The sequence below is a fragment of the Apium graveolens genome, chromosome 3, assembly GCF_009905375.1.
Source record: "Apium graveolens cultivar Ventura chromosome 3, ASM990537v1, whole genome shotgun sequence".
Classification (NCBI taxonomy): domain Eukaryota; kingdom Viridiplantae; phylum Streptophyta; class Magnoliopsida; order Apiales; family Apiaceae; genus Apium; species Apium graveolens.
The window spans coordinates 47,698,856-47,710,410 of record NC_133649.1 but is presented as its reverse complement, the minus strand read 5'-3'; the positions used below and the strand labels follow the sequence as shown (position 1 = coordinate 47,710,410).

The 11,555-nt window shown below is 32.7% G+C and overlaps 1 protein-coding gene across 1 annotated transcript; it reads left to right on the top strand.

The window, feature by feature from the left end:
* Nucleotides 1–3,091: 3,091 nt before the first annotated feature.
* On the top strand, nucleotides 3,092–10,726 carry LOC141712241 (uncharacterized). The gene is made up of 9 exons (XM_074515103.1): nucleotides 3,092–3,258; nucleotides 4,164–4,269; nucleotides 5,801–6,105; nucleotides 6,237–6,342; nucleotides 6,425–6,766; nucleotides 6,844–6,923; nucleotides 7,054–7,178; nucleotides 9,503–9,772; nucleotides 10,321–10,726. The coding sequence occupies exons 1-9, from the start codon at nucleotides 3,179–3,181 to the stop codon at nucleotides 10,338–10,340; spliced, it is 1,434 nt and encodes a 477-aa protein (XP_074371204.1). The 5' UTR covers nucleotides 3,092–3,178; the 3' UTR covers nucleotides 10,341–10,726.
* The last annotated feature ends 829 nt before the right edge of the window (nucleotides 10,727–11,555 follow it).

Genomic DNA, 11,555 nt, shown 5'->3' with positions numbered 1-11,555 from the left:
GCTATATTAAGATCTGGTCATGTTTTGAGGTAAGTTTTCGATCGATCTTGCTAGTGTTTTTTAAATTGTATGTTATGCGTATATATTTGATTATCAAAATATGGGCTAATTGATGATATATTTGAAATTATTATGTGTTAGAGTATATGTATTGTTGTGTATGCATTGTGTGTCTCGGCGATAATTTTAGATCTTTGATTTGTGCCATGGTTTATGAAAATATCGAATAAGTATTTAGGACCGCAGTCACCGGATTGTAGTGACAGCTTTCAGAAAATTTAGGACCGTTATCACCGGGTTGTAGTGGTCATGGCATGGATTATGGATTTTGAATTATTGTTGTTTATGTGCTATGTGTATCGAATAAGAATATGAAAGTGTATCAAAAGTGTTTGTTTCGTATGTCGTATATCGTATCGTATTTTGTTATATGTGTTAATGTTACTTGGCCAACTAGTTGGATCGATTGGTCTCTTGCTGGGCTGTATAGCTCATTCTTACAATTTCAGGTTTCGTCTAAGAGTTCAAGTTGGTTAGCATTGGTATTCGAGGACTTAGGATTGGAGTAGATTGACCTTTGGGCTTCCGCTAGCTGCGTTTTCGTAATAGTCATCTTTGTAATAGAATTTTGGATTGATAATTGTATTTTTGTATTTAGAATTAATGGTCCGGAAGTGCGGGCTGTTACAGTTGGTATCCAGAGCAGGTTGTCCTTCGGAATGTATTATGTATAGGACTAGTACATTCCCTAGGATTCGTTCTTGTGGACCATAGTTTAAGTTAGACCTATAGAGATTATGGGGCGTAGACGCTATAGGTTTATTGGGAATTTGGGGACCAAATTCTTTTTAAGGAGGGTGGTATGTAATATCCCGTAATTGTTAAAATTAGATTAATAATAGAATAATAGAACAAAAAGTATTAAAATTAGATAAGTACTAGGATTTAAAATTGAATTAGACTAATGGGCCTAAAATTTGGATCAAATTCTAATATGGATAATTTGATGGTTAAGGTATAGGGTTTTGTATCGTTATAAATACACCATATTCGTCCTCCTCGTTTTAATCATTAAAATTTGTAGGCCTTTATTCATAAAATTCAGCAGTCTTGTAAAATTCGTAGAAAATTCATCGTAAGTAGGAATTCAGTGATTCTGGACTTTTCGAAAAGATCTTTTCGTTCTCTACAACTTTCGTGGGAAGTCATAACAAAAAGAAGTGGTAATGGAATCATTTGTCCTATATGTACAAATCAAAATCAGGCGTTTATTTGTTTCAAGAAAACGTCGTTTAGAGGGTCAAAAAGGCTATATTAAGATCTGGTCATGTTTTGAGGTAAGTTTTCGATCGATCTTACTAGTGTTTTCAAAATTGTATGTTATGTGTTTATATTTGATTATCAAAACATGGGCTAAGTGATGATATATTTGAAATTATTATGTGTTAGAGTATATGTATTGTTGTGTATGCATTGTGTGTCTCGGCGATAATTTTAGATCTTTGATCTGTGCCATGGTTTGTGAAAATATCGAATAAGAATTTAGGACCGCAGTCACCGGATTGTAGTGACAGCTTTCAGAAAATTTAGGACCGTTATCACCGGGTTGTAGTGGTCATGGCATGGATTATGGATTTTGAATTATTGTTGTTTATGTGCTATGTGTATCGAATAAGAATATGAAAGTGTATCAAAAGTGTTTGTTTCGTATGTCGTATATCGTATCGTATTTTGTTATATGTGTTAATGTTACTTGACCAACTAGTTGGATCGATTGGTCTCTTGCTGGGCTGTATAGCTCATTCTTTCAATTTCAGGTTTCGTCTAAGATTCGAGTTGGTTAGTATTGGTGTTCGAGGACTTAGGATTGGAGTAGATTGACCTTTGGGCTTCCGCTAGATGCGCTTTCGTAATAGTCATCTTTGTAATAGAATTTTGGATTGATAATTGTATTTTTGTATTTAGAATTAATGGTCCGGAAGTGCGGGCTGTTACAGGTATAATCGTCATATTAATTAAATTATTCATCAAACCCCCCTATTGTTGCATTATATATTATATATCTGTGTGTGTACATACATATATGTATATATATATGGATGTATGTATGTATGTATATATGTATGGATGTATTAATTTATATATATATAAATTTATTATATATATTTACATATGCATGTATGTATTAATGTTTGTATGCACATATCAATTACAAAACAATTAATAATGTTTAATAAATGAATGGTGAGGTAAAATAAATAATATACAGATATTAATGTAGGGGTATAATCGTCATATTAATTAAATTGCTTATCAAACGCCTTGTTGTTGTATTATATATATAATAGATAGATTTGACTACTTGAACTTTAAATTGGGATATCATTAACATTTTCAAAATTGTTTTGATCCATATGAACATCAAGAACCCTATTTTTCTAATTTTAACACGTTAGATTTTTTTTTAACGGTAGGACTTATATCAGAAATTTTAAAAGTTAAGTGATTTGCAATACAGAATATTTAGTTTAGGGACCTAAATAATAAAACGTCAATAGTTTAGGGACCTATAATTTAATTTTTCGTATAAAAAACTAGCAATTTGATGTGTGTATATATGTGTGTGTTTGTGTTATTTTTCATATAAAGGCACATCTTACATATATAAGAGTCATAAAAATACATGTTGAGCCAAAAATGAATTTGTTTATATTTTTCATAAATATTAATACCGATAGTTTTGTATTATTTATTAAAGAAATGTAAAATAATGGCATTGTAATCTTTAAGATTGCTATTAATATATATTTAATAATTTTAGTATTTGAAATGTAAATATTAGTAAAATTTAAAATTTATACCAAACACCTACATGAAAATAATAAGGTTCACTTAAAAATTATATAAAAAAGTTACACTGAAGAAATTAACAGAAATATAAATGTTGTATTGTTTTAATACAAAGTGAATTTAAAAACTAAAATTAAAAGTAAATAAAACATTGGAACCTAAATTAAATTTCCTCCGTACCAAAATTTGACTCCCGCGCGGACCCTTTAGAGTCACACGCACCCCCGTTTGAGTCAAATAAATACACACAGTCCCTCGACTCATTTCAGTGTTAAAAGAAAACCCTAGAATTCTGAATATCAATTCTTCTCGACGCGACGAATTGAAGATGGCCGAGGAAGAAACAATCGACTCACAAATACAAGTAGCCATGGCGTCTCGTATTCCTCACTTTCGTCAACAAGCAGAGTACGTGCTTTATTATTTTCTGTATACTTTCATTTCTATATATCTATGTTTCTGCTTCTTTTTAATTGTTTTTCGCTTCATTTCAGTCTGATTGTGTTGTTGTTCTGTTTGATTTGTAATATACAGTAAAACATTTTAATGTAACGGTTCTGGACTATGGAGATCTTTATTAGTTTATCGAGATTATGATTTTATTCTTCGAATGGATCGAGATTGTTAATTTATCGAGGTTAAAATTGCATTGTTGTTTGTTGTGATTGGACGGTGATACAAGTTTTTTAATTTATCGAGGTTTCTCTTTAAGTACATGAGCTCTGTGTCTAGTTAATTTTCTGCGGCTTTTAATTTATGGAGGTTTTAGATTGAGGACATAGGCTTCGTGTCTAATAAGATTTTCTGTGTTTTGATTTGTAGGTTGTTGGTATCTAAATGTCTCGACTTACTGCTAATTTTACCAACAAGAAATAATCCTAATGGTTATTATACTTTTCTTTTAATCGAGGGTTTCACTTTAAGGACCTAAGCTCTGTCTTTAATCTGTGTGTATGCATGTTTATTTTTGTAATTGATCAAACTTGTTAATTTATTGAGGTTAAAGCCGTGAAAAACATATTAGTTTATCAAGGTTTGACTTTGAAGAATATAAGCTACGTGTTTATTTTTTGTGAATGTTTACCGATTTTTGAGTTGTCGTTTTATTTTCTTCCTATATGAATATGAAAACTTATGGAAATGCATTTAACACAGTACTAACAAGAAGATATATTAGATGTAACCGTATTTCACCCGAATCTGTAGGTTGGATCTGTTTATATTACATTTCTGTAGTTCAGTTTTAAGTTCAGTAAAGGATTAATTTACATAACCATGAAATTGAGCTTCCAGTGGTTTCTATTTCGATGCAGTTCTTTGACCTTTGAGGGCGTTAGGAGATTATTGGAGAAGGACCTCGGCTTAAATAAGTATGCATTGGATGTGCACAAGAGATTTGTTAAGCAACTATTGTCAAAGGTACTTATTTTGATGAAGAACCCTTGATCTCTGCATGATGTTGCCATGATATATCTTATTTGAAGTAGCCATTGTCCCGATACCCCCCTGTTTGCGCGGTACTTTAGTCAATCTATCTTGTAACATGAAAGTTTCATCTTTAGTTTTGTTAACAAAAATCTCCCGTTTGTCTAAATTATGGGGTTTCATAATGTTTTCTTCTAGTTCTATTGAAATTTTACATTAGAACACCTATTGACTTCTGAGTCTATTCACCGCTTACTGTATTATTGAGATCCAAATTTGGCAATCTAATTTTGGTTGTAGAAAAAGTCATGTATTAAGCTTGAAATATAACGCATATACCAAACTAGTTATTCTATTTTAAATTTTAATATAATCCCCCCTCATCCAAAACCAAAAGCAGCGGTTATACCCACAACCATTAATAAAACATATATAAAAGGCGCGCATTGCACGGGTTATAAGCTAGTATATCATTAAAGGAATTATGTATTTATATGCTCTTACTTGATCAATTTATATACGTAAATTCGAGGACTAGGAGCAGTCATTATGTAAAAGATAGAAAGTGCTCAATGAATGTGTCTATGATAGTAATCATGTGTATCATAAGCTGTATCATAAGCTGTATCATAAGTAGTCGTTATGACAAAGATGGAAAGAGTTTAATGAATTGGTCCCTCTGTCCATTTCATTTGTCCTTGTTTTCTTTGGCATGTTTCGATCAAAAATTAAATTGCTTGTACATTTATCCATTCATCTGTTATATATCAATTTACGGTGCTCCTATTAATCTATTTCTCAATAATATATAATACAAAGCGGAGACAATTTAGTAATGATATCAACGTTATACACAAATGTTCAATAATCTTCCAGTCAATTTAAAGTTTTTCCTAGAAAATTTATTATTTGGATAGGTTTTGTACACAAAGATGGCATTTACAGGAAATATTAAACAGGAAGCGGCTTACTTTATTTTGATTTTTTTCTATTCTATTATTTTTGGCAATGATACTACTATGTAAAAAAAATAAATATTTTTAGGGGCCTCTTATATATTTTAAACTGGGAGTCTAAATGTTATTATCCGGTTAATCTCTTTTTGAACAAGGTATTTGATTATGATCTTATTTGTATTAATATCATTCTCGTTGTATTTTTGCACATTTTTGGTCGAGTCAACTGAAAATACTGCTTGTATTAATTTTACGGTAAAGTTGCTTTGTTTAGTGTAACAAAGTTATTCATGTCATCTGTCTAGCTGACAAGTTTTACAAATTCAAATACAAGAGCCTGATGGTTTGGCTGGGCTGACTGCAGGATGCAGGAGAAATCTCTTGCATCACCCAATTTTAAAATTTTTACTGAATCAATTGCTCACTCCTGGATACCATCAAAGCTTCTGAAATGAAGCCATCAAATCTATTCGCATATCTATAACCGTGTTTATTGTTCAATACAACTTTTTTGTTTGGTTATATACCCTATACTTACCTGATATAATTTTTGCTGTCCTAATTGCTAGTTTTTGGATGGTGATGATGATGATATCACAAAGGATTCTGAGAAAGTGGACGAAAATGTCTCTACAGCTGGAGATGTGGCAGCTTCATCTGAAAATAATCTAGCAGATAGAGATGTTAAGGAATCAAACACAAAAGAAGAGGGGAAAATGGAAGAGTCTCCAGTAATGGGTCTTTTGACAGAAAGCGAATCACCTGAAAATACAGTGGTGGAAACCGAAGATACACCGAAGAATGAAACTCCAAGTGAAGTTACAGTTAAAGAAGCCATGAGAAAAAGAGCTGCATATTTTAAAGCGAATTCAGAGTATGCATTAGTATAATAAAGTTGCGAGTAATAGTATCTTGTTGTGCAATTATTACATGTCAGTACGTATTTGTCCATTAATTTTATAGGTTATTTTACCTGAGCAGTTGTGAATAAATATATCTGTTCAGGAATGTTACCATGGCTGGTGTTCGTAGACTTTTGGAGAAAGATCTTAAACTTACTGAATTTACTTTGGATCCTTTTAAGAAACTTATACGCGAGGAAATTGACAAGGTGATGGAAGCATAAATATACTTTCTTATTTTCTGTAGAAGCACATCCTTTTAAACTGGTTGTACACCCATTTGAAATGTAGGTATTTGCATCAAAAGCTTCTAGCCTGTCAACTGACAAGAAGAAGAAAAGTGCTCAACGTAAAACATCAAAAAAAGTCAGTAGTGGAGGAAGCTCAAATTCTTCAGAAAATGGGAGTGATGATGTTGAAGAAATAAAACCAAGGAAAAAAGCTGTTCGAAAAGATAAAGTCCAGACGTCGAAAATGCCAATTAAAAGAAAAAGACCTGAGAAGGAGACAAAGCTGTCGAGCAAAAAGCAAAATAAGCTTGCAAAGATGACATCTGAGGAAGTTTCAGGAGATGATGGTGGAAATGATTCCGAAGATGGTCAATCACATTCCTCGGAAGAAAAACCTGTGAAGGTGACACTCTTGATCTCCATAGTTAATAATGGTTGCTTACAGCTTCTTTTGCTAAATAAAATCCTTACGAATTGCAGAAAAAAGTAGTTTCAACTCCTGCTGCATATGGAAAAGACGTGGAACGTCTAAAATCAGTAATCAAAGCCTGTGGGATGAGGTGTTGATTTTTCTTTCAATTGTGAATCAGTTTCCCTCTACACCTAACTCTGACCTATGTTATTATACATTACTTGTGTAAAGAATAGTGATATTGATATCTAATTTGTGCTTTTGTTTTTGCCTTAAAGTGTCCCTCCCATTGTTTACAAAAAAGCTAAACAAGTACCAGACAACAAACGCGAGGACTTCATAGTAAAAGAGCTAGAGAAGATACTAGAAAAAGAAGGATTATCTACAAAGCCTGATGAGAAAGGTGAGGATTTAAGTATAAAGTATTACTCATGCTTGCTAGTGTTATATGATATAAACACTAAATTGACCTCTAAAAAAATAGCATGTTGATAGTTAATTGAATACGCATTTAATATAACATGAACTCTTGCTTTTGGCTGTTTCAAACTCATTGACTTTTTTTTATGAACGTCAAGTATATGATAATAGTTAGGTTTCATTACATTGTTGAAATGGAACAATCATCCAGAATAATGTGGTAACTACTAACTATGCGTTAATTTCTAGTAAACGGTCACTTGTTTATTCTTACTTGATCTTGTTAGACAACTTAAGCAAATGAGAGTATGATTACAGAATGAGATTTTGTTTTAGCATGGTAGCAAGTGATTTTGAAAGAGTTGTAAAATTGAGAGAACAATAGTATGGGACAACCTTTTGGAAGCTTGCAATCTCATTTTGAGTCTGCAAACTGAAACGAATATCACCACAAAAAAGTAGATTAGCCTTTTCAACCTTAATCAGATATTTGAAACAACAAAGTAGACTTAGCCCGCAGGGTATCAGGCAGATATGTCATACAATTAATTAATGACTAATGTTGGTTTGTAAACCTATTAGTTAGGTATTTGTACCTAAAAATACCATCCGGAAACAATTAAAAGATGGAAGCCATACTGCAAATAGTAGCAGCCACTAGAATTACCAGATGCAAATTTATCCGCCACTACATTCAACCTGACCAGTTATTGATTGCAAACCTTATACATGGCCATTTGTTAAACTCAAGAAAGCAATGCACCATTTTGGTATGCAGGCCTTCTCACATTGTTGTCAATGTTGTAATTATTTCTTCCGGTTTTTTCATTTCTTGTTATATATTTCTTTTTCGAGTGTTCATCCCAAATCTAGTCTTTTAGTTAGTCAAAGTGTCCACAGATTAGTAAAGGTTCTTGCATGAATTGCTGTTTTTCATTGTCCAAGTGTCCTAGATGGTACAGTGACCAAGATAAAAAAGTGGAAGTAACATAGGAGTGTGGTGTGTGATCACGGTATCTCATTGAAGCAAACCCCAATATACATAAAACATGGGAACAAATGTTCATCGCAAAAGGTTAATGTTATTATAAGAAAAGAATATTTGCAGACGTAAAGAGCGTTCAAGGGCCTCAAACATCTATACTTGCGGTGCATACCTACCCATGAAAGAAGTTAAACAAATCTAGTTGGAAAAAACGACCTTTGAGCACCAAATTAATGAGGTGGGACTTGGGAGCATAAGCGGATGCCATGGCTGATACCAGGGAAGATACATTATACATATTTATCTAGTTAGACACAGTTACAAGTATTTAGGCGATTAATATGATTTATTTTCTATCACTAGTGAATACCATGATTCTTAATATATAAGAAGTTGTGCAAGTCAAATCTTCTACTTATGTGCTTTTTAGGATCATTTTATCAAGTCATTATGTTAAGATATTATTTAGAAAACCACCTAATCTCCCTCGTAATCAGTCCAACTCCCTAAACGCCGACCTAAGTCCACCTAGTGGCGAATGGATTGTTTTCTTCCTCCAAGCTTTAGTTGTGAAAAGCATGCATAAGCTCCGGCTTAAAGCAAGCTCAGTCAATCCTTGAGTTTGTGCTCTGCTCCCTAAAAGGCCGTTCACTTTCTAAAAGCTCGCTTGAGTGCTAATAAGAGTGAAGCGGTAAGTGTGTTTTACTGAGCTTTTGTGAAGAGGCTGACCAAATCCGACTTTTTAATCGATTTTTCTAGTTTGTGCCCAAAGGCACAAAATAAAACACGAGTTGTCAAATTTTGATTGTCTCCTACTTACTAATGATAGTAGAACCCCTATATGCACAAAAAACCCCACCAATAACAAGAAGTCATCTTATAAAAATAGCATGTAAGTGACTAATGTGTGCCCATGGGAACACACTAGACAAACCCTTTTTTAATTGTGGTCATTTAGTTTAATTATCGATAACTAAAGTGTACGAATTGCGAAGTAGATATTTAGAATTTTCTAGAAGATTATGTTATAGAATAAAAACTGAACACACTATTAAATGTCATTATTTGAGGTTTTTTCATAGACTTAGATTGTCACCGTTCATACTTTATCTTGTCAATTTGTTTTCTCCAACAACTTTCATGATATTCATGTCTTGTTGCTACTCTTGTTTATGACTTGGGTTGTCATAAAAATTTGTTACAAAACCAGTTTAGATTATGTACAGTTTCAGTAGCATTATATTTGTTAAGATACTAAGTAATTACAAACAAAATATATTCAGTTCTAATATGAATTCTGTCTCCTATATTCTTGTTCTCAGAAATCAAAGAAGTCAAAAAGAGAAAGGAAAGAGCAAAAGAACTTGAAGGAATTGATATGAGCAACATTGTTCAAAGTTCTCGTAGACGGTCCACAATGAGTTTTATCCCACCTCCTAAACCTAAAATATCCGTTGATAGTGATGCGGACGATACAGAGAATTCTGATGGCACTGATGATGAGAACAGTGACGAAGATAACAGTGATGGAGATGTAGATGACAATGACGTGGAAGAGCATGATGACAGTCACAATGATGAGCCTCATGAAGGTGAGTACTATACATTATGAAAGCGTTTAGCTTCATTCTCAGTGCCCGTAACGTGACTATGAATAAATATACTAATCAGTTATCAGATATCTCAAAGTATAAAAAGTTATGTCGCAAAAGATGGTTATTATTATTGTTACCCCAATAGCCATATATGATTGTGTATCTGGAGCATCATAATTGCTATTAACTAGGATACATCTAGACTCGAATGTCTGGAAAAAGAGATCAGTATCTCAAATTTGAGAAAAGATATTTAAAATAATATGACCTCTTTTGAGCACTTGAGGGTTGAGGTGTTATATTGTCATGTCTTCAGTACGGATTATATCAATTTCTTTACCAATTGTCCTCTTTGTGCCTTTGTTTTTTGTGAGAATCCAACTAACCTAGGTTATTTGGTTCCGACCTATACAGTATGTAAATGTTTAGATCTACTGCCTTACCACCTTGTACTAATATAGGGTGATTGCCTTTAAATCTCTTCAGGTTTTCCTACTAAAAAACTTTGATATGTTTTACCCTAACTAAATCTTAGCAATTTGCAGACAATGAAGACAGTGATTAGGTACTGCAGAAGCATAATTCAGCAGCAATGTGATTTTGACAAGAGACACCAGCAGAGAAGTCAAGTTATCTGTAATGAATCTTTTGGCAAGAGCAGATGATGTTAAGATGTTCAGATGGCTCGGCCAATGATTAGAGAAGAATGTAGTTTTAAGCTAAAGGGGCGATCTTGCTTCACTATATATTAAATTTGCTTTTAAACAAATTTAGTGTGCTCTGCAATTGTTTGTTACGAGATTGATACCAAAATTGTGAAGGCTATATCGCTAAGGCCATATTCTTCCTTGGTGTAGATCCGTGGAAAGCTTAGTGACGCTTTTCATGGGTGGTCGTTTTTATAACTGATTATTTACAAATTATGTTCTACAAAACTTTATATTTACAAAAGTACGATTTTTAAATTTGAAATTATTTGGATTTTTTCCGAAAGTATCTTTTTAATGATTTTATTATCTTTGAAAATATTTGCAAAAATACTGTTTGCAATCAAAATTAACCAAATGCAACTTATTTTTTGATTATTTAGAAAATAATTGAATTTATTTTTAGTTGCACCCTAATGTTGACAGCTTCAACCTTAAATGTAACATATATTAAGCAAATTATTATGCAACCGGACATAATAATTAATAAATTTTGAAGTTGTAATATTGATTGATTTTGATTAATTTCAGTTGAAAATATGATCACAAAATTGCAAACTATATTATTGAAAAATAAAAAAAAATTCAAAAATAGATATTTTCAACCAAATGCATACTCAATGCGATCAAAATCAACTTCACCTATCATTTAAGAAAACAAAATACACGTTGAACATATTTGTTTTTAATTGCAAACTGTATTTTTAAAAATCTTTTGAGAAAATAATAAATTTGCAAAAAAAACCACATAAAAAACAAAGTATCCCATAATTTCTAAAACAGTAAGATCAAAGGTGATAAAGATGATTGAAACATTTTTTATTGTTGTTTTATTTATCAAAAAGGAAATAAAGATAGAAAGTGCACGGGTACACGCCATATCCGTATCCTACTTATACATGCAAAAAAATCCGAGTCCGAAAATCTGGCCCGGCCCGATCCGGTCAAAACTCGGCCCGGTCCCGACCCGGGCTTCGGGCCTCGACGGACCCTATATTTTTAAACAAAATCCGGCCCGGCCCGGCCCGGTTTGGGCTTCGGCCCGACCCAATTAAAATCCCGAAAAAGCCCGG

Excerpts from the sequence above, each read along its gene's own strand:
- LOC141712241 (XM_074515103.1), top strand. The coding sequence starts at position 3,179 with ATGGCCGAGGAAGAAACAATCGACTCACAAATACAAGTAGCCATGGCG. Across the intron at positions 3,259-4,163 it reads CACTTTCGTCAACAAGCAGA|TTCTTTGACCTTTGAGGGCG; the intron begins GTACGTGCTTTA and ends ATTTCGATGCAG. Across the intron at positions 7,179-9,502 it reads TACAAAGCCTGATGAGAAAG|AAATCAAAGAAGTCAAAAAG; the intron begins GTGAGGATTTAA and ends TCTTGTTCTCAG.